Source organism: Hippopotamus amphibius, chromosome 14 (genome assembly GCF_030028045.1).
Source record: "Hippopotamus amphibius kiboko isolate mHipAmp2 chromosome 14, mHipAmp2.hap2, whole genome shotgun sequence".
Taxonomy (NCBI): Eukaryota; Metazoa; Chordata; class Mammalia; order Artiodactyla; family Hippopotamidae; genus Hippopotamus; species Hippopotamus amphibius.
In genome coordinates this window covers 30,728,474-30,751,531 of record NC_080199.1, presented here as the reverse complement: position 1 = coordinate 30,751,531, position 23,058 = coordinate 30,728,474, and the positions used below count along the sequence as shown (strand labels likewise).

The following is a 23,058-nucleotide window of genomic DNA, read 5'->3' as shown; positions in this document are numbered from 1 at the left end:
AAAAATCAAAAGAAGACAGTTTAATTTTTTTCTAGGACTGCACCTTATGAAAAAGAAATCAATGTTAGAGAAAAGACAACATCTAATTTTATTTTATTATTAGCATGTATGACTAAGCAAATGTTTGGAAGAACAAAAACATCAAGTATTTCAAGATGACAATTTTAACACCAATATTTTCAATAAATTATGAAAAAGAAAACGCGGAATCCTAATATACCTACAAACGTTATAATCAAATACAATACAGATTTACCAGCTTTTATTTCATGTTGAAACTGCAACCAGGTCGACTTTTTTTTTCCCCCTCTTAATGTCCATCTAAAACTCTCCTCTCCTAAAACCCTTCACTGGCTTCCCACTAGCCTCCAATGACATCCCAAATCCTTAACATGACTCAACAGTCTCGTGCAATCTGGCTCCTCTCTGGAGCTATCCACTGCTATGCTTCCCCGGCTCGCTTTTCAATTTCTTTCAATTCCTCCAAGACACCTTTTTTTCCTTTATTTTAGGGCCTTCATACCACCTACCCTCCAAGCCTTGCTGTCACAGCTCTCCATTCTCATCCTTCTGCCCCAGCAAACTGCTCTTCATCCATCCCGGTTGAGATGAAAAATTATCATGCCAGGAAAGCCTTTCCTGACCTCCCAGATATATATTATGACAGCATTCTGGATTCATAAGACTCACAAGTCTTATACTTATTGGTTCAACATCTGTCTTCCCTGCTAAGTTGTAAACAATATGAAGGTCATTTTATGTTTCCTAATATTTCCCCAATACCTAACACACTGCTTAGAACATAGCAGATTAAGTGCTCAATAAACATATGCTGAATTAGTACATTTAAACTATGAGGCAAGTCCAAAACCATGAGATACTTTACTAGCACAAATGGCTAAAAAGTTCTATACAAGTTTCTAGTTCTGTCTTATCCTTGGTCCTTCATATGATCCTGCCTCAAATAGGAGCTATCTGACAATCATAAAGTAAAGCAAAAAAAAAAAAAAAAATCTTTAGATAACAAACACATCTTAAAGTTTCACAAAACCAAGGTTAGAAACCACAGGTCTTAAATAACTGGAATCAGCTCTAAAAGTCATCTAAAAGAATTCACCCGAAATGCAATTAGACAGGACAGGAACTTGGATAAAGGCTCAACTTTAGCATAGCAGTGTTATAAAAGGACCAATCCCAGCTCCTACCACTGTCTAGATTCTACAAGTGGTACTTTATTCCAGCAGTAATGACTGCGGTGCTACAGTCATCTGAGTAGGCTATATGATACCGAAATATGCTTTATTAAGACTAAAGAAAAATTACAAGCAAACAATAAGTAGCTATAAATAATGTTCTCGTTAGTGAAAAAAAAGGAATGGTAATAAAGCTGATTTGAGAAGTGAAGGCTTAAAAAAGGGAATGCTACTTTAACTCAAAACATTCTTCTAAGTTTTCTGTTCACCTAACACTTATTGAGTGCTAATTACAAACCAGGCAGTGTTCAAAGATTTTCTTAATACATATTCATTATTTTCCCCATTTTAGACATGAGGAAGCAGAGACACTGAGCTAAGTAACTTACCCAATATCATACAGCTGGTAAGTGGCACAGGCAGAATTCAAAGGCAGCCATTCTGGCTCCAGGGTTCTCTCTCTCAAGCACTATACTACACCGCTGCCCACTCTCTCTCCAATCCACTGAAACAGGGCATCTATCTACTTCAGTGCAACTTTTCACTAAGTTCACCAATAATTTCTACCTTGCCAAACCTAAGAGCCACTTATTTCCCTCCACCTTTTTCATACATTATGCAGCATCCCATCAAGCTGACAACCCTTCTCTTGTCATTCATTTTTTTCATTAGTGACATATATCCCAATTTTGTTCCTACCTCAGACCTGGACTCTCTCCTCTTCCCTATCTACACATTCTTCCTCAGAAACTTCCCACAGTCTCATGGCTTTAAATACTATCTTCATGACTCCAAATATCTCTAGTCCTGGCCTGAGTTCTAGACTCATACCCAACAACCTATTTGACATCTCATTTAGACTTATAACAAACACTTTATACATAATGATCGAAACTAACCACCCTACTCTTCTCCCCTCACCCTGTTCTTGCCAAGCCTTCTCTACCAACACGGATTCAGCTGCTTAAGCTAAATTCTTAGTCATCACCCTATCCGATCTATTTATTAACATATTTAGTTCCGTCTCCACTATCACTCTAATGCAAACCACCTACAGCTCTGCCTACGACGTCCTTCAGGATGGTCTCTGTACTTCTGTTCTTGATCCCTTAATCTCCACAAAGCAGGCAGAGTCAAAACAAAATCAAATCAATCCCTGCCTGCTTTAAATCATCTAACGTCTTCCCATTATAACTTAGATAAAATCTTAGCTCTTGACCATCTTGACCTAGAAGATCCTACATGATGTGGCCCCTGCCTACCTCTCCAACTTCACAACCTTCCATTCTCTGCCCCATCACAAGGTTCCCTGCAGCCACAACTGCCTTCTTTCTCTTCCTGGATCACACTGTGATCGTACAGTTATCATTTCTGCTACAGGGCCTTTGCACTTGCTGTTCCTTCTGTAAGGAGCATTCTCTCCCACACTTTTAGAGTTCCTTCTCCTCCTTAGGTGTTGTTCAAATGTCACCTCCTCTGAGAGGCCTTCTAATCACACTTTTACATGATCCTCTATTATTACAACTGTCATTACTCTTACTACCTTAAGTTAGCTTATTTATTAGTTCACTATGTCTTGTTGATTTTGGAATTTAAAAACTACAGCCCCAATGCCTCCCAACGTACACAGAAGGCGCTTAATAAATTTATTAAATGAGTGGATAGTCCCCATTGCATTTTAAGCTGCTTATTGCAAATCACCCAATTATGATAAACACTTGGCCCATGATATATTCTGTATGTACTAAAAAATAAATCCTTAAAACACTCAATATTCCCAATCTAATATATTTCAGCACTCTGACACTTCCCCCCCCCCCCCCAACACACACATACACACACACAGAGTCCACCTACAGGATCCTACTTAAAACTGCTAAATAGTCCATATGGATAGACTGCATTTTCTTCCTCCAGCGAACAAACGTGTAGGAGGGAAAGGGGAATTTTACTGGGCGCCTTAGCACCTGTTACATCTTCAATCAGTTAAGAGAGGTGCTGATGAGCCAGACAGCACATGGGAAAGACACGGCCTTTCTTTCAGGGATTGTATTTAGGTAAAACGTTAGAGGCTGAGAGGAGAACTGTTCTGATCCCTAATAAGGGCTATTCACTTCATTTAAAGAAACAAAGTAAAATAGTCTAGTGGACAGGAGATTACGCTCGGGTTCACCAAAAGAAACTGATTTGGCGGCCCTCGTCAAATACGAGTTGTGTGTGTAGCTTGGGGTCGGTCTGCAAATAACGAGAAAACAAGAGGAAGACACATCGGTTTAAGGATCAACTCAGCGATAAGGTAATGCTCAGCTCAGGCTCCCACGCGTATTCTGAACTTGGGGACCAGGGTGGTAGAGGAGAAAACAGAGCCCTGGGACCTCCGTTCACCGTTTCGGCCTCCACCGCAGGCACCTGAGAGCCCACCTATCTCCCACTTCCACGCCTGCAAGGAAATAGCCCCAGGATACTCACATGGGCTCGAGAGTCTTGCTGAGCCAGGACTTGAGTGCTTCGAAGTTTTCAATGATCATTTTAGAAACCATCCACAGCGGCCCCGGGGCCCGTCACACACCTCAGCCCGTCACACTCCTCAGCCCGCCCAGGTCGCGGCCGCTACAGCCGCCGCTGCCCCCGCCCCCTCCTCCGCGCGCCGCCCGCGTGGGCCGCGGTGGGAGGCGCCGGTGGCAGGTTCCCGCGAGCCCGGATCGGCGAACAGCTCCGCGGGGACCGCCGCAGGCCGCGAGTCCACGGGGTGCCAGGAGCTCCCCCTCCCCGGACCCCGGCCCCGGCTGAGGCAGCAACGGTTTGCCCGGGCCCTCCCCCTCAGCGAATCTTCCTGGACCAGAGCGCGACACGCGCCTAGACCCGGGCTTTCTCTCAGCCTTGAGACCAGGTGCTCGTTGCCAACGCAGAAGAGACAAAAGTGAAGAAAGCAAAGACGAAGCGCAGCTGAATGGGAACGATTCGGGGGGTCTTCCCGGCTCCCAGCACCCCCAAGAAGATGGCTGCCGGTAAATCTCGCGAGAATTGCAGTCTCGCGGTGACTCCCGGAGCCTGCTGGGAAGAGACGTAAGATCAGCGGAGAGCGCGCTGGGCAAGTGCGGCGACTTTTGCGTCTTTGCGTGACTAGTGGGCCCTATGCTTTTTCACGCTTCGGTCGTCTTAAGGGCTAACGACTATTTTTTTACCAGGAGGGAAAGGCCGCTGACTTCCGAACCAGCGGGAAGCCCAGCTCGTCCTCTGTAACAGACGGCGTGACGCGTCGGCTGGAACGACCTGCGACGGGAGCGCTCCTTTGAGAGCGTCCACTCGGATGTGGCGGGACGCAGGCGACCAGGGGGTTACAGGTGTGCTGCGCTGTGCTGCCTCCTCCGTTTACCTCAGGGTCCTGCAGTACTGTATTCTGCATATGCTGTGGACAGGATTGGGAAGAACGGGCTGGTCTCATCTAACGCTCTGAGGCCCCCAGAGGCTTAGTTAAGTCGTGTCCAGAATTACTCGACTTATGGGCAGAGCGCTGGTGATCTAGGGATCCCTCCCCTTGACAGTTCTCAGATAATTTCCAACCATCTGAAACTTTCGGACTTTTCCCCAGCTAGAAATAAGAGAAATGTTTGTGCTGTTAATCCTCTGGATTTAGAGCCGACTCAGCCCCAGATAGGGAAATTACATATCAAAAGAGAGAGCCTTCCTATCAGCATCCTAAACAAATTAACTTCCTTTCTCCTGGGTGGTCAAATAAGCTTGATTCGTGCCTCAGTTGTTCTATTTGCTGTTATTTGCTCCCATTAAGGCACTAGGTGGAATTTTACAAAAAGTCTAGTGCCTGTAAACTATAATGAAATGAAAATAATTCACAATATAAAGACACTTAAAATAGACCAATGAAAAGCTTTTTATGGCAGACACAGTGATAGACTAAATTGTTAAGAACTCTGAGTTTATAATTTGCTTGAGCAAGGTGTCCTTAAGCAATAAGTGGAAAAGATTTGATCAAGTAAGAAAAGCTAGACATTTGTTTTAAAATATAGCATATAAAGTAGTATGCAAATTAGAAGCCTGCTACTGATTAACTAGGGTGTTGATTAAAGTGAGTTAGGTACGTGAAATAAGCTGGATGCAAAAGGGCACCTATTCTGTGTTTCCACTTATGTGAAGTACCTAGAGTAGCCAAACCACTAGAGAGAGAAAAATAGAATGTTAATTGCCAGTGGCAAGACGGGTAGGGGAGGATGGGGAGTTATATTTTAATGAGTAAAGAATTTCAGTTTGGGATGAGAAAAAAGTTCTGGAGATATGGTGGTTGCACAACAATGTGAGTTGTGAACTGTACACTTAAAAATGGTAAAAATGATAAATTTTTGTACATTTTGCCACAATAAAAAATGATTGATAAATTTAATATTGCTAGGGAAAATGTAAAATCCGAATTGTTTAGCCTGTCTGTTTAATAGCCTTGCCATAGGCTAACTCCACCAGTGTTTGCAACCTCATCACCAACTGCTGGGTTACTCTGGCTCTCCACTCCAGCTAATCATCATTCTTCTGTTAAATGCGATATCCTCCAGGGAAGCGGATTTGCTCACCCTTCCCTCCTCCAAACATTTATTCACATCATTTCCACAGGGAATGCTTCCACTTATTTCTTTGTCTGGCTACTCAAACCTTACCCATCCTTCTCTCTCAATACCGCTGCTACTGTATTTTTGAATTCTTTTATTTTTCCTGAACAATAGTAACAGCCTTTTCTCTGCCTCTTAGCCGCCCCCCATGTCAGTTCATCTTCAGTTGCCTTCATCATCATTGCCTTTAATAGCAATCATTGTACAGTTTGGATCTAATCATGTTACTTCCCTGCTTAATATCTTCAACTTACATGTTGTCTTCAGGATAAAAATCTAAATTCTTTAATATCTGTAAAAGACCTTTTGTAATCAAATCCTTTCTATATGCCTTAGAAACTCCTTTCACTACCTTTCAGCCTTTGCTTCAGCCACCCTAAACTATTTTATGTTCCTTGAAAGAGGTGTGTTCTCTCGCTAAACTGATCCATTGCAAAATGTGTTTCCCTCCCTTGCACTTGAGTCCTACTCATACATCAAAATTCAGTGCATACAGCATCAACTTTAAAAAACCATCCTTGACCTCCCTGCTTTAAAGCAGGAATCTGTTCATTAGTAGACTATGGTTTTGAATCTCCTGTTCAGTGCACAGCCCCTGATATATACACTCAATTCTCAGTTTTTTTGAATGATTAAATGAAGCCCTGACACTTGCATGAAATCGTCCCTGAACAGTGTAGCTGATAGCAGTCCCTCCCTCCTCTAAATCCTTAGTTACAGTGCTTGTTACCACTCCAGGACTAGTCATCAGTGCTTCCTAGCATGATTCTCTTTCTTAACCATTATCATTTATCCCTCATCACTTCAGTGCCTCATCTTCTTTGGCTTTGTTTTCAAAGGTGATAATTAGGTAATGTGATAAGCAGTGCAACTAAGAAAAGACTAAAATAACCCTATAGACTACTTCATGTATTCAGTAACAGACATTTCAGAATGTTCAGGACTAGGTTACCTCCTTAACATTTTCCAACACACCATGTTCCTTCAAAGCCCCGTGACTTTGTTTGTGCTGTTCCTTTTGCCTGGAATGACTTTCCTTATTGCTCAAATACCAGATGCTGTAGGCAGAGGTTGTTGCCTCTTGATTCTTACCTGTACAATAGGAGTTAAAACATCTTATTTAGTTTTTCATCTGTCCCTTTAACTAGATTGTGAGCTCTTTAAGGGCTAGGACTCAAGTTTATTCTTCTTTGTTCTTTCTACACTTAGCACAGTGTCTGGAACTCAAAACTGTTGAAGGGTATAGGAAGAAAGTAGAGGCAGGGGAAATATTTTTGATAGGCAAGTCATAATGATATATATCCCATAAGACCTACATCTCCTTACAGTTTGCTTAGCTGCCCTGATCCTAGGAATATTCTCTAGAGTATACTTAACTCCTCCTTAGGTCCCTCCAGTTCTCTCACCTAGCTGATGGAGACAATCTTATTACTCTCAACGGTACTTTGGGGGTCTTGATTAAAAATTTAGCCTGTATTTCAACATCACAAAGATGTTCTATATTTTTTCTACTATTTCTTTTATAGTCATTCTCTCTTCAGAGAATCACATTTAGGTTTTTATTCTCTCTGGAATACATTCCTTTATTTGGTGTAAGGTGGGGATCTAGCCTAGCCTATTTTTTCTCCAAACAGCCAATTTTTCTCTAATTCGACTAATGTGTCTTCTGCTTCCGTATTGATTTTTTTGATGCCACCTTTATCCCTTTATTGTATATTCGTATTTCCTTTTATATATGCTCAGGTTCTGACCTCTTCTTCAATTGGTCTCTTTGTCCATGACTATGCCAGTACCATATTGTTTTTATTTACCATCATCTTACAGACTACCTTAGTGTGTAATACGGAAAATCCCTCCCCTGTGCCTCTTCCCCTGTGTCCCTCTTTCAAATTTGACTTAGCCAAATGTGAACCCTTGGTCTTCCAAATACTTCCTAGAGAAAGATTGTGGAGCTTAGCAAAAAAAAAAAAAATCCTTCATTCAATTTATATATTAATTTGGGTTGAATTGGCATCCTACGTGTGGCAGTCACAGAGGTATGTTGCTCAGATTCACCTTCGAGAAAGGAGTCACTGCCCAACTGCAGTGCATGTAGTTAGCTGACAGCTTTCAGTCATTAACTTCTTCTGGGTTCATTTCAGCTTCAAAGCTGAAGTTACACTATTCTCAGGGCTACCGCTCTCTCCCATGCCCATCCTCAGCTAAAGACTGAGTAAGGCATAGTATAAGGACCTACTCAGCATTAGGATGACAGAGGTTTTATCAGACCTGAATGGCAGTCTGATGGCTGCCCCTACCCAATCCTACTTTCTCCCTTTCTCTTTCACAAGTGCTATTCTCCAGTAAACCTTTTGTACTTCTAACTGCATCTCAACATCTACTTCCCAAAGAGCCTAACCTATGACACAAGTTAAACCATATGATTCATTCTATTTTTATAAATTTTTTTAAAAAATTGTAGTTAATAAAAATCTAACCATCCCTTGCAGCCCAATTACTTCTTTGAAACCATCCCTAGACACCTTAATTTACTATGCTCTCTCCCAAGACGTACATTCTAACAAACCTTTGACTTTCTATGGCCATCATTGATTTAGCCCATATTGTTTTATTTTTTAATGCACATATATTTTATCCCCTGTGGCCTCTTTAGTACCTTGTTTCATCAGTTACTTCCTATCTCCTGTTTCCAACTCTTGTACTCTATTGGGTCTTTCCAATTCATCATTCAACAAATATTTACTAAAGGTTTGCCCTGTTTCAGATATACTACTAGCTGAGAATACAGTGATGGGCAAACAAAGCATGGTATCTGCACTATGGAGCTTTTAGCCTAATTTAGAAAGGGAGACATTTAACGGAAAATCATATAGGAAGAAAATTTTAATTTTTATAATTAAATTTCTAAATTTTAATACAAATTATATTAGATATTATGAAAGAAAATAGAAATATGAACTATTATAACAATTTAGACTGGAAAGACTCAAGCATGGCTTCTTTTAGGATATAGTGTTTAAATGGTTATGAAAGGGAATTTACAGATTCAATGCAATCCCGATCAAATTACCAATGGCATTTTTCACAGAACTAGAGCAAGAAATCTTACGATTTGTATGGAAACGCAAAGGACCCCGAATAGCCAAAGCAATCTTGAGAAGGAAAAATGGAGTTGGTGGAATCAGGCTTCCTGACTTCAAACTATACTACAAGGCCATAGTGATCAAGACAGTATGGTACTGGCACAAAAATAGAAAGGACGATCAATGGAATAGAATAGAGAACTCAGAAGTAAGCCCAAACACATATGGGCACCTTATCTTTGACAAAGGAGGCACGAGTATACAATGGAAAAAAGACAGCCTCTTCAATAAGTGGTGCTGGGAACATTGGACAGCAACATGTAAAAGAATGAAATTAGAACACTTCCTAACACCATACACAAAAATAAACTCCAAATGGATTAAAGACCTACATGTAAGGCCAGACACTATCAAACTCCTCGAGAAAAACATAGGCAGAACACTCTTTGACATCCATCAAAGCAACATCCTTTTTGACCCACCTCCTAGAATCAGGGAAATAAAATCAAGAATAAACGAATGGGACCTCATGAAACTTAAAAGCTTTTGCACAGCAAAAGAAACCATAAACAAGACTAAAAGGCAACCCTCAGAATGGGAAAAAATAATTGCCTATGAAACAACGGACAAAGGATTAACCTCCAAAATATACAAGCAGCTCATGAAGCTTAATACCAAAAAAGCAAATAACCCAATCCACAAATGGGCAGAAGACCTAAATAGACATTTCTCCAAAGAAGACATCCAGATGGCCAACAAACACATGAAAAGATGCTCAACATCACTCATCATCAGAGAAATGCAAGTCAAAGCCACAATGAGGTATCACCTCACACCAATCAGAATGGCCATCATCACAAAGTCTGGAAACCACAAATGTTGGAGAGAGTGTGGAGAAAAAGGAACTCTCCTGCACTGTTGGTGGGACTGTAAGTTGGTACAGCCACTATGGAAAACAATTTGGAGGTTCCTTAAAAAACTACAAATAGAACTACCATATGATCCAGTCATCCCACTCCTGGGCATATACCCAAAGAAAACCATAATCCCAAAAGAAACTTGTACCATCATGTTTATTGCAGCACTATTTACAATAGCCAGGACATGGAAGCAACCGAAATGCCCATCAACAAATGAATGGATACAGAAGATGTGGCATATATATACAATGGAATATTACTCAGCTATAAAAAGGGATGAGATGGAGCTATATGTAATGAGGTGGATAGAACTACAGTCTGTCATACAGAGTGAAGTAAGTCAGAAAGAGAAGGACAAATATTGTATGCTAACTCACATATACGGAATCTAAAAATGGTACTGATGAACTCAGTGACAAGAACAAGGATGCAGATACAGAGAATGGACTGGAGAACTCGAGGTATGGGAGGGGGCGGGGGGTGAAGGGGAAACTGAGACGAAGCAAGAGAGTAGCACAGACATATATATGCTACCAACTGTAAAATAGTCAGTGGGAAGTTGTATAACAAAGGGAGTCCAACTCAAGGATGTAAGATGCCTTAGAGGACTGGGGCAGGGAGGGTGGGGGGGACTCGAGGCGGGGGAGTCAAGGAAGGGAGGGAATACGGGGATATGTGTATAAAAACAGATGATTGAACCTGGTGTACCCCAAAAAAAATAAAAAATAAAAAAAAATAAAAATGGTTATGAAAGGGAACAATGAGTAGAAGTTAGCCATGTGAAACAAAATAGAGACAGGAACATTCAAGGCAGACATAAGAGCTTGTGGGATGTTCCTGAGGTAAGGAAGAGCTAGGATCTTAAAGCCAGAGGTGGAAGGGTATCAAGTTAGGGGGACATATGGCTCTAGGGCAAATTAGGTAAACAAGAGCCATGTTAAGATTTCTGAACTAGATTTTATTTAAAATGTGATACACAACCATTGAAAGTTTTTCAGTATAACAGGATGAATTGAAAACATGAACACTCACACACTTCTTTTAATAGAGAACACTTAATTAAATTTGAGAATTTTTAAATAAAAACAGAAGGGTGGCAAATCGCTTTTAACATAATAATGCCAGGATTTTTATTTCCCTAGAAGTGACTCAAGAGCATGTTAATAAATGGAATACAATTTTCTCATCTGACACTAGGCACTGATAACTTGGAAAGAAAAATAATGTTTGCTGTGGTGAGGTAATTTAAGAGGAAACACTTTAGCAATTGCTAATAGTGTAAACGAGCATCAGAGGACATTCTGTCATTTCCCCCTTAATGAGTTCAGAGCAATTCTAGTAAAAAAGAGTTTGTGGGACAATCACCAGTTCTTCAATGGGCACTCCATTTATACCTGTAATTGCTTATAATGACTCCATATAGCAGTACTTTTATAGAAGGGACCCAGAACAGTACAGAGTAAGTGGACTAGTTGTGCTGTTAATATACTGAGCTCTTTACTTTATTCCATATAAGGAGAGGAAAACTCTTTACATTAAAAAAAAAAATGCTGTCCGATAAAAATATAACGTGAGCCACTTATGTAATTTGAAATTTTCTAGTGGCCACTTTTTCAAAAGTAAAAAAAAAGTGAAATTAATTTGAATAATATATTTTGTCCAACTTATCCACAATATTTTCATTTCATTGTGCAATTAATAATATAAAAATAATTGAGATATTTTACTTTGTTGTTGTTTCTAAGTCTGAAATCCGGTGTATGTTTTTACACTTATAGCACATCTCAATTCAGATAAGCTGCATCACAAAGCTCAATAGCCATACATTGCTAGCGGCTATGGTACTGGACAGCGCAGCTTTAAAACTTTAAAGGGTGCCTCATGTGGGCCTTTAATTGTACCTGATGTCTGTTGTTTCAGGGTTACTGGTCATTTTCCCTCTGCTCAGGTTCTGCCCTCAATAAGAGTGGGCTTGAATTTCAGAAGCCCTAATTAAGGTTCTGCATCATTACTTTTGTAATAGACAGTTTTGTCCTAAGGCTACTAAGGAAATGAGAACAAAATGTAGAGGTGAACCTTCTTCAAAAGACTGTGTATTCCTCCGCTCTCTTCTATTAGCCATGGTATAAGACAGGGACTGGGAGGATATGGTTTACACAGTTTTCTTCTGATTCTTGGCTTGAAGACAAGACAAAGACATCTCCACAATAAATATTTGTTTTTTAAAAAGCAAATGAAGTGTTATGACAGAGTACCTGCAGAAGCTTTCTAGGGATCATATTCATATAAGCATGTAAATACCTACTTCTCATGGAACACCAAAGTGAACTTTGAATCTGCTTTTCTCTCTCTTTGGGTGGTTTTCTTGAGGTCTTTTTCCTTACAGTAGCTACTGAGATATCATGTGGCACAAAAGTTGAACCCCAGGAATCTTGGCTCTCAGTCTAAGCTGTCAGACTCACTCAGGTTATGGTTTTTGTTCTCCAGCATTCATTCCTTCAGCAAATATGTACTGAGAGCCTACTGCGTGGCTATGAACTGCTCTAGGCCCTGGAGATACAGATGTAAACAAGACAGGAAAGGTCTTTGCCTTCACAGAACTTGTATTCTAGCCAGTCTATTAGGCCCTTCCAGGGAACTTTTTGTTTTCTGAGTCTGCCTACCATAATCTATTCTATTAACTGTTTTTATGGAAAAACTTTAATGTATCTAAAAGCAGAAAAAAATATAATCTTTCCTACCATTCAGTTTTAACAGTAATCAGCTCCTGGTCAATCTTATTTCATTGACACTCCATCCTCTCTCCTTACCCCATTTTAAATTATTTTGACAGATTATTACATCATTTCACTGACAGATGATTTTAATGTTACATATGCGATTCCTCTGGGAACAGATTTACACCTGTCGTCATCTGTGGCAGTTTGTATAGGAGACTTTGTAAATGTGTGTGTGTATGAATATGTAATATATGTATATATGCAACATATAGATATATGCATATATATCTTCAGCCTCCATCCAATCATTAATATCTATTGAGTCTTCCTCTTGAGTACACTTAGAAGCTGCTCATTGTCATTCCACCTGGACCATACAGTGCAGCAAAGAAATCCATAAGAGCCCTTTCTAATCATATCAGTACTTAAAACGCTTTATTGACTCCCCATTTCTCAGGCTGAAGAATAAATTTATTAACAATAATACCTAATTGAAATTGTGTGTTTTGTGATATTAAGCACTGTGCTAGTCCTTTATATTTATTATGTTAATCATCACAATTTAGCATTTCCATTTTACAGCTGAGGAAATGAAGGCTTTGAGTTGCCCAGTCATATACAGTGAGTGACCAAGCATGGCAGAGATTGAACCCAGGTCAGTAGACAACAAAGACCACATCTTTAACTACATCTCTAAATCTCTCATTAACGGGTGCCCGCCTAGCTCCCCAGCTTTATCTCTCACTTCTTTACCTTTCACACTCTGTAATGCTGCCACACTAAAGTATTTGTAGTTCCCCAAAGAAACGGTAGTACGTTATGTAACAGACAAACTGGTATATGCTGAAACACCAAAACAGGAACATGAGTATATTTTTTAGAGAATTAAAGATTTCTTTTAAGGTATAAACTACACATGGTGAGAAAAACCAGAGAGACTTTCCTACATGTATTTTATAGTTATCATTAATTTTTATTTTGAATTTCAAGTGGAAGAACATAGCAATATTTTCAATGTATTGGGCCTATAAAATCCTTAGTCTATTCATAGCTGTCCTTTATTCTGTTCCAAGCGTGCTGTCCTTTATTCTGTTCTTTGCACAAGGAGCCTCTGCTGTTTAGAACATTTACTGTGCCCAACCCTATTCTTTACCTAACTCCTAATCACCCTTCAGGATTTATCCTAAAAAATCACTTCTTCCAGAAACACTTCCCTGACTGGGCCAAGTGTTCACAGTGCTTATCTTGATTATAATTATATCGCATTGTGCTGTTAATATTTGTCTACCTACCACATTTAAAAGATTAGGACCTTTGAAGGCAAAAGGTTTTTTCCATTCACGGTTTTATTCCCAGTATCCAATGTACAATAGGTAGTACTTTCTTTTTTTTTTTCAAACAAAGGTTTATTAGCTTTGCTGCAGCAAGGAGGTGCACACACAATGGAGGGTTTGACATTTTAACAGGTGGAAGTTAGGGAAGATTATCTATAGTGCTTGCAGGATTGGAGTTAGTCATTGGATGGCCTTGGCAGAGATTGCTCAGAGAGATCAGTCAGAATTTGTAAACTAGGAAGTTGTTGGGACAATCAGTAGTCTTATCTTTAGAAGACATGACTTTGTGTGGAGTTGTTGTTAGGTTATTTTGTCTGTTGTCTTATTTAGCACACCATGAGGTGTTGTTAAGAGTACGAACTTAGTTTCTCTTGCATATCATGGTTTTGTACAGTGTTTCTATTTTGTGACTCATAAAACAATTTTGCAAGTTGTGGTTTCTGTTTCAATTTTCAGTTCCCCCCTCACATCCTAGTTGCCAGCTGAAATGGTTTTCCCTTTATCAGAAGAATGATAACAAAGTTCCTGTCCTCAAGGAATTCCCAGCCTAGGCTATTACAATATAATCTGATATGTGCCATAATAGAGATGTGAATAAGGTATTACAGAGTTCAGAAGAAACAACTAACTTTTAAAAAAGAAAAACTACCATTTTGTTGAAAAACCCCTGCTCGCTGCAACTAGAGAAAGCCCACACATAGCAACAAAGACCCAATGCAGCCAAAAATAAATTTATGTAAATATATTAAAAAAAACGCTACCATTTTGTTGAAATCTTGCCATATGCAAAGCTCTGTATACAAGTATGTACTAGGCAAGTTACATACATTATTTTACTTAATCTTCAGCTATGCTATGAAATTGGTGTTATTTTTCTTATCCCCATTTTAAAGTCAAGAAACTGAGATACAAAAAGGTTAAGTAACCCACTGAAGGTCACAGAGCTACGAAATGATAGATTGAGGACTTTATTACACAAACGTTTGGTGGGTACTATTCTAGGTGCTTTATCTCATCTCCAAAATAGAATTTTGAAGTAACCACCATTCTTTATCTTATTTAACTGTTGAGGAAACCAAGACATGGGGATGTAAAATAACTCACCTAAGATCACAGAGCTCATGACCACATTGTAAAGGCAGGATTCAGACCCAGGCAGCCTGGCTTCATGGTGCATGCACAGCACCACCCTGTCTGCTGCTTCTCTTGAGCCCTGTCATTGGGCTCTTAAGTCTTTGTCCTTAACCACTGTGCCATTGTGCCTCATTGGCAGAGGAGAAGCTTTACAGAAGGGTTGAGTGGGCTGGTGTGGCAAATAAGTAGGATATTTCTGAATAGGTCAGAGAAACAAAGCTGTATCACTCTATTCGGAGGAGGAGCCCTGTGCGAAGCCCTGGGAGCAGGAAAGGCTTTGCTCACTTGCAGAATGGTGAGGTTGGAGGAACTCTGAATGCATAGGATGGGGAGTGGTGGCAGCTGTAGACTTGTGTATTGGGACCAGATTGGGATTTCACAATCACCCCTCACATTTGACCAAAAGGATACTCCTCTTCTCAGTACCACTGTTGGCTCTGAATAACTGTTCTGGTCATAATGCATCCCCAAAGGATAGAGATTTGTCATTACCAAAGGTACTCATGCTGGAGGCAATTCCAAAAGAGAAGGTCCAGAAGTGGGTTAAGCAAAGAGACTTTTAGGGGAAAAGTGCTGCTTAGAGATATTCTTATGTCACCACTTTCAATCAATCCAGATTCCTGAATAGTAGCTTTTATTTATGGAGTTCTGGGAGCCGATATGCATTTACTCTCTACATCAATCCCATAGGTAGATATTGTTCATGACCTGACTGTATAGATGAGAGAACTGAGGTTCAGAGGATTCAGGGAATTTGGGCAAGTCACACAGTAGAAGGTGACAGAGCCAAGATTTCAATCCAGTTTTCTGATTCCAGAGCCTGTTCTGCCATACGGCACCAAGAAGTCTGTGTCCTTTTAGCTTGTGAAAGTGCAGAATGTTCCAAACACAGCAGGCATGCAAATGCCATGGAGAGCTAGTAGTCAGGCGAGGGAAGGGCAGTGATGGGACCAAGAGGAGCGGACTTGTTGGAGCTTCATCCACACCCATTCTGTATCAGACCCACCCCTCTTTGCGTACATCATTGGGATTTACTGGTATCAAATAGTATCCAGTAAAATAGTAACCCAGTGTTACTTCTTGGACAGCAAGAAATAGCCCAAAAAACTAAGGCATAAAATTCTGATCCCCCTTGGGCAATGGAACTTCCCTCAGGTTTTCTGGGACATGGGCTCATTAGACAATTAGCAGATGTGTTTGTGTTGACTTTTCTGTTACCAACCTAGTGATTTTCTTATTTGACTAATGACAGGTAGCCTCATTAGGAGCTGTGGGCACAGAAAAATCTTCATTGGCTCTGGACAAGTGATGATCTTTGTTAATTTGGGGTATGGCAGTCCACTTCTTCACAGCATCAGGGAAAAAGTGATGGCAATAGCTAGTGAGCCCTGACTATACCTTCTGGAGATGAAGGAAATTATTATCATTTTTTTTCTATAGAGTATGCTTGCGGATTAATTGTATTAACTGGTTAACTTGACCTGTTCCTGTGGCGCTGTGATTGTCCGTGCCGGGGCAATGGTAGGTCACGTGGCCAATAAGACCCTGAGCTGTAGTTAGGCCAGCAGGGTCTGAATCCTGATGCCTTGATGTATCTTTGGCAAGTTACTTAAACTTTCTGCACATTAATTTTTTTCTTTTCTAAAATGGGAATAATAAGGAAATACATTTTTTTAAAATTGTCATTTGTCATTGGGCAGGTGGGTTCTGCATAGTAATTGTAATGGTATTGTGCCTGTGATGGTAATTGACACTTGTCTAACTCTCAGTGTACCAAAAAGTGAAATATTAGTCACAAGAGTTTTTTTTTTTTTTAATGGCCTTTCTTAGATATTTGTCATCCTCCCAGAGAAAGGGGAAAAAATATAATGAACTGATTTAAAAAAGATTTGACAGAGGTTTTTGGAGTTCATCTTGTATTTAAGGAGCTAGAAAGTCAAAGGAGTTTAAAGGCTATCTCTACTCATATTTTCAAGCCTATGGTAAATTACTACAGTAATGGCCCTGCAATTTGTTCACATTTTCCATATCCACTTTCACAGTTTCCTCTCATAACAGTTTTTGACTTGGCCATGTGATTTGCTTTGACTAAATGAGATTAAAGCAAATATACTGAGATAAATGTGGTACAACTTGAAAAGTGCTTGCACATCCTTTTAAACCCTGAGAACACTGAGACCACCACGTGAAGAAGTCCCAACTAAATCCATCCTGCCAACCACCAGACGTGAGAAAGACCATCTTAAAGCACTCAGCTGGGACTTCCCTGGTGGTGCAGTGGTTAAGAATCTGCCTGACAATGCAGGGGACATGGGTTTGATCTCTAGTCTGGGATGATCCCACATGCCACAGAGCAACTAAGCCCATGCACCACAACTACTAAGCCTGCGCTCTAGAGCCTGCAAACCACAACTACTGAAGCCTGCATGCCTGGAGCCTGTGCTCCACAACAAGAGAATCCACTGCATTGAGAAGCCTACGCACCGCAACGTAGAGTAGCTGCTGCTCTCTGCAACTAGAGGAAGCCTGTGTGCAGCAAAGAACACCCAACACAGCCAATAAATAAATAAATATAAATTTATTTTTAAAAAAAGGAACTGTGATTAAAAAACTCCCAACAAATAAGAGTCCAGGTCCTGATGGATTCACAGGTGAATTCTATCATTCTATCATTCAATCATTGTAACTTTCATTCCATCACTCAACAAATATTCATAGTTGATTTACTTTTATGAAAGGAGATTCATGTTTTGAATGAAATTAAGGTAACTTATGGCATTGAAGAATGCTGAACAGCAAGCCTCCTAGGCAACAAGAACCAGCACACTTCTAGGAATCAGAGCAGCCAGTATTTGTTCCTTCATGGATGTTTTCTATAGACTGCTCCTGTATTCTAATGACTCAATAGCAACCACCAACCCTGTGCATCTCTGTTCAAGATGCAAATGATCAGGATAGAGAAGCTAATTGATTTAGCTTGAGTCTATGCTTATCTCTTCACCAAGGGAGAGGGATTTACCACAAACATAAATTGGAGGACAGAGCATGTAATCAGAGATAACACTTTAACAGGAATCAAATTCTGATTCTTTCTCTTTAATAATTACCTTGTTTGCATGTAACTTTCCAGAAGATGGGTATTAAGTTAATTTGGGAACTGTATGTCCAAAAGGCAAATGCAAATCACAAGTAAAACACACAAGCACCTGTATAGTCCAAACAAAACCAGTGGAAACTATCATTGTGAAAGACACCGGGAGCTGAAGAAGCAGTAACGATCTATGAGAGTGACTCAGCTCTCTTAGAGCTGAGAGGTTCTGGATCAGGGTCTTTCATGAAGCTGCAGTAAAGATGTCTGCTTGGGCCACAGTCTTTGAAGCCTTGCTTGGCGCTAGAGAATCTTCTTCCAAAATAGCTGTTGGTAGGAGTCCTTAGTTCCACACCATGTGAGCCTCTTCATGTGGATGTTTGTGCCTCATGACATTGCATCTGGCATCCCCCAAAGCAAGCAATCCAAGAGGGAGCAAGTAGGAAGCCACAATATCATTTATGAATTATCCTTGGAAACCTAATACCTTCACTTCCACCACATTTTACTCATTGGAGTCAAGTACAGCCCACATTCATGGTGGAAGGAATTAGTACTCACCTTTAGAAATGAGGTGTATGAAAGAATTTGTGGATGTATTTTAAAGCCATGGCACTTACCCTTGAGGCTGGGTGACTATTACAGTCCGTGATTCCTTCAGGAGCCTCAGCAGAGAATTGGCTGTTTGCCTGCCTATACCACTTCTGGGGATAGAGACTTTGGTGATGTGTTGGTTAATGTTTAGCAACTGCCTTTCTAGAAAACAAAATGTATAGATACATATTTATGTGCATAATTTGTACTGATATAAAAAATGTGTAGCACACAATTTACAAATATTGGGTTGACCAAAAAGTTCATAGTTGGTAAAAGATGTTACAGAAAAACCCAAATGAACTTTTGGGCCAACCCAATAATAAAATACACAATACTCTTTATTATAAATTTTGCACAACAAATTGGTTCTCACAAAGTGTTTTAGTTGATTTTTGCCAAGTGCTTATACCTGTAGCATTTTCTTGCACCACTTTCTTACATCTGGACAATCAACAAAACAATAATCAAGCCCAGCTCTGTACACTCGCCATTTCATATCACTGAATGTAGAGTTGGAAAGAAATTTGCAGTAACACACCATTATACAGTATTTTCACTTTACAGATACAATAGATGTAAATAACCTGAGTAGCACAAATAATAATAAAATAAAGTAGAATAATTAGGAAATGAGTTTTGAGTACTTTTTTGCCTCTTTAATATAATTAACATAATTTAAGTTTAGATTATTTTGATTTTAATAACAGCTGTGTTTAACAACTAGCTTGCAAAGTTCTTGAAAAATTAACAATCAGGTTTCATAGGCTGCTAACAGCTGACTCCAGCACACCATTGACTAGAAACAGCTTTATCTTCTACCACATGGGGAATTCCCAATATTTCAACAATTGGAATTGAACAGGTGAACCAACCAAGAAAAACAACATCTTATGTAAGAAGCACGAGTAGTTTGAAAGAGGAATCTCAGTAGAGCAAATAATTGGAAAATACAACTGATAGAAGAGATGAAACCCTGACTTGCTTTTTTAAAGGCATCCTTAAAGAGATTTAAGAAAAACAGAAAAAAATAAATAATTTAGTAGATACATAGAAGGATAAGATGGTTACCACAGAGACACTAATCAATGATGTGGAAGATGGAAATCATGAAAAGAGAAGTAGGTATTAATTTTGCACAGCACATCATAACCATAGATTATGCTATCATGACAAAGAACAGAACAATATTTACAGTTACTCAGAATTGTCATGTAAATCATTGTTTAACTATGCAAATATTTTATATTCCTTCTAACTTCAAAATATGCATGATATTTTAAATCAATATGAAATATTAATATACTAACCCAACATGTACATTTTATGGTTACTGTAACTTGAAAGCCATAATAAATTTTTTTTATGTTTTTTTTTTTTTAATTTTTTTTTTTGGGGGGGGTACACCAGGTTCAATCAACTGTTTTTATACACATATCCCCATATTCCCTCCCTTCCTTGACGCCCCCCTCCTCGAGTCCCCCCCACCCTCCCTGCCCCAGTCCTCTAAGGCATCTTCCATCCTCGAGTTGGACTCCCTTTGTTATACAACAACTTCCCACTGACTATTTTACAGTTGGTAGTATATATATGTCTGTGCTACTCTCTCGCTTCATCTCAGTTTCCCCTTCACCCCCCGCCCCCTCCCATACCTCGAGTTCTCCAGTCCATTCTCTGTATCTGCTTCCTTGTTCTTGTCACTGAGTTCATCAGTACCATTTTTAGATTCCATATATGTGAGTTAGCATACAATATTTGTCCTTCTCTTTCTGACTTACTTCACTATGTATGACAGATTGTAGTTCTATCCACCTCATTACATATAGCTCCATCTCATCCCTTTTTATAGCTGAGTAATATTCCATTGTATATATATGCCACATCTTCTGTATCCATTCATTTGTTGATGGGCATTTAGGTTGCTTCCATGTCCTGGAAAGCCATAATAAATTTAAAAACTAAAATTCTCCTTTACATGTCATGGTGTTTGTAGACTTTGTTCCTGCACAACCCACTTATGTGGTGCCATATTTAGGGATGTATTAAAGGCACATACTGAATAAAATTTTAAGATTTATATTGAAATGCTCATCTAACCTGGCAATATTAGTGATGTATTAGAAGAACTTAACATGTATAAAATTGTGGAAAACACAGTTTAGAATTACTCTCTTAAATATTGGCAAATGAATTAATAGCAATAACCATATGCAGGTTTGTTTCTAAATAAAACCAAAATTTACTCTGATATGCTACTGCAGAGCCAGCAGAGGGAGCTCAAACTTTTTGTTTTGTTTTTTAACTAAAGAAAATTATTTTCTCTTTTAAAAGCTGCTGGATTCTGAAAAATAATGTAGTAATTATTTAAATAATAAAAATGTGTTACTAAAAATATCATATTTCTTGTTCAAATAATAAATATATTCCTGAACAAAAAAGATATCAATATCACTTATTTTACTTAGAAATGGCAGGCAATTAAAATTAATTCTTTCCATTTATTTTTCCAATAGGCTTTACTTAAAAAAAAATTTTTTTTTTAACCAAGATTTCTGGTTCTGGTAAGGTGGACTGAACTAAAATGAAAATCTTCCAGTTACAAATATAGAACATGATAGGTAAAATATGATATGTTTTAAATGTAATTCTTGCATGTGTAATAAAACATAAACATGTTTCCACACACTTAATTCTCGGCCCCTCCACGTTCATGGATAAACATTCATTATTAGTTTCTTATGTATCCTCCCAGAATTTCTTTATGAATCCAGATACATGTGTATCTCATTCTAATCCATTTTTTTCTTATGCAAAAAGCAGCATATCATACACTCTATTCTGTATCTTGCTGTTATTACTAATATATCTTGGAAATCTTTCTATAAATCTATTGTAGAAAACTTACTTCTTTTTTTTCTTTTTGAAATGTAGCCATTTTGTTACAGTATTGCCAACTGAGTGTTATCAAACTTCTGAATTTTGCCAAGCTAATAGATGAAAAATGTACCTAGTTGTAGGTGTATTGTACATTTCTCTTATTATGTCAATTGAACATCACGTCAGAGCTATTTTTATTTCCTTTCCATGAACTTACTGTTCACAATCCTTTGCTCATTTTCTTTTGAGTTGTCAGTCATTTTCTTATTAATCTGTAAGCTGTCTCTCTTTAGTAGTATTAATTTGTAAGCTGTCTCTCCTTTGTGATGTGTGATATGTGTCATCACTTTGTTGTCTTTGGACTTATTTGGTATGCAGAAAGATACAAATTTCCAGTTATAAAGTAAATAAGTCATGGGGATGTAATGTATAGCTGTAATACTGTATTACATGTTTGGGAGTTGCTAAAAGAGTGCATCTTAAAAGTTATCATAAGAAAAAAAACTTGTAATTATGTATGGTGATGTATGTCAGCTAGACTAATTGTGGTGATAATTTCACAATGCATACAAATATTGAATTATTGTATTGTACACCTGAAACTAATAAAATGTTTTATGTCAGTTTCCTCAATTTAAAAAAATCTGTTGACTATATTTATGTGAGTCTATTTTTGGGCTCTCTGTTTTGTTCCATTGATCTATTTGTTTGTTCTCTTATCAATACCACACTGGGTTTTTTTTGTTGTTGTTGCTGCTTTAATTTACCATTTACTCTCTCTCTCTCTTTTTTTCTTTTTGGCCGTGCCACATGGCATGCAGGATTTTGGTTCACCAACCAGGGATCAAACCTGTGGAGCCTGAACCACTGCATTGCCAGGGAAATTCCTACTCATTTATTTTTTGTGTATTTATATTTTTGGCCACGTGGCATGTGGAATCTTAGTTCTCTGACCAGTGATCAAACCTGTGCCCCCTGTGGTGGAAGCACAGAGTTCTAACAACTGGACCACCAGGGAAGTCCCAATACCACACTATCTTGATTATTGTAATTTAATAATAAGTTTTCAAGAATATCAGGTAGTGTCAGTTCGCCAACTTTGTTCTTCTTTTTTTCCTTCAGTCTTGAGTTGGTTATTCTGGGACTTTTTCTATATAAACTTTAGAATCACAAAGTAACTTCCTGGGATTTTGAATGGGATTGCACTGAACCTACAGATCAAGGTTGGAAGAACTGACATTTTGATGATGATGAGTCTTCCTAGCCATGAATATTGAATATCTCTCTACTCATTTTGTTTTTCTTTATGTCTTTCCTCAGAGTTTGGAGTTTTCCTTATATAGCCTTTGTACATATTTCATTAGATTTATACATAAGTATTTCATTGAGGGGCGATGCTAATGTAAATGGTAATGTGTTTCTTAATTTCAAATTTCACTTGTTCATTGCCAGTATTAGGCACCTGGCTTTTGTATATTAACCTTGTATCCTGCAAT

At 38.8% G+C, this 23,058-nt stretch overlaps 1 protein-coding gene across 12 annotated transcripts in view; it reads right to left on the bottom strand.

Moving 5' to 3' along the window:
* Positions 1–4,183, bottom strand: part of RBM26 (RNA binding motif protein 26) — an 85,739-nt gene extending 81,556 nt beyond the window's left edge. For 6 of the 12 annotated variants that reach the window (XM_057707154.1, XM_057707155.1, XM_057707156.1 and 3 more), the window contains exon 1: positions 3,663–4,182. In XM_057707154.1, the coding sequence (XP_057563137.1) occupies positions 3,663–3,733 (71 nt within the window). In that variant the 5' untranslated portion in view covers positions 3,734–4,182. Of the gene's footprint in view, positions 1–3,662 lie in introns of all 12 variants that reach the window. The other 6 variants (XM_057707159.1, XM_057707161.1, XM_057707166.1 and 3 more) reach the window with 3 other exon arrangements.
* Positions 4,184–23,058: the final 18,875 nt, after the last annotated feature.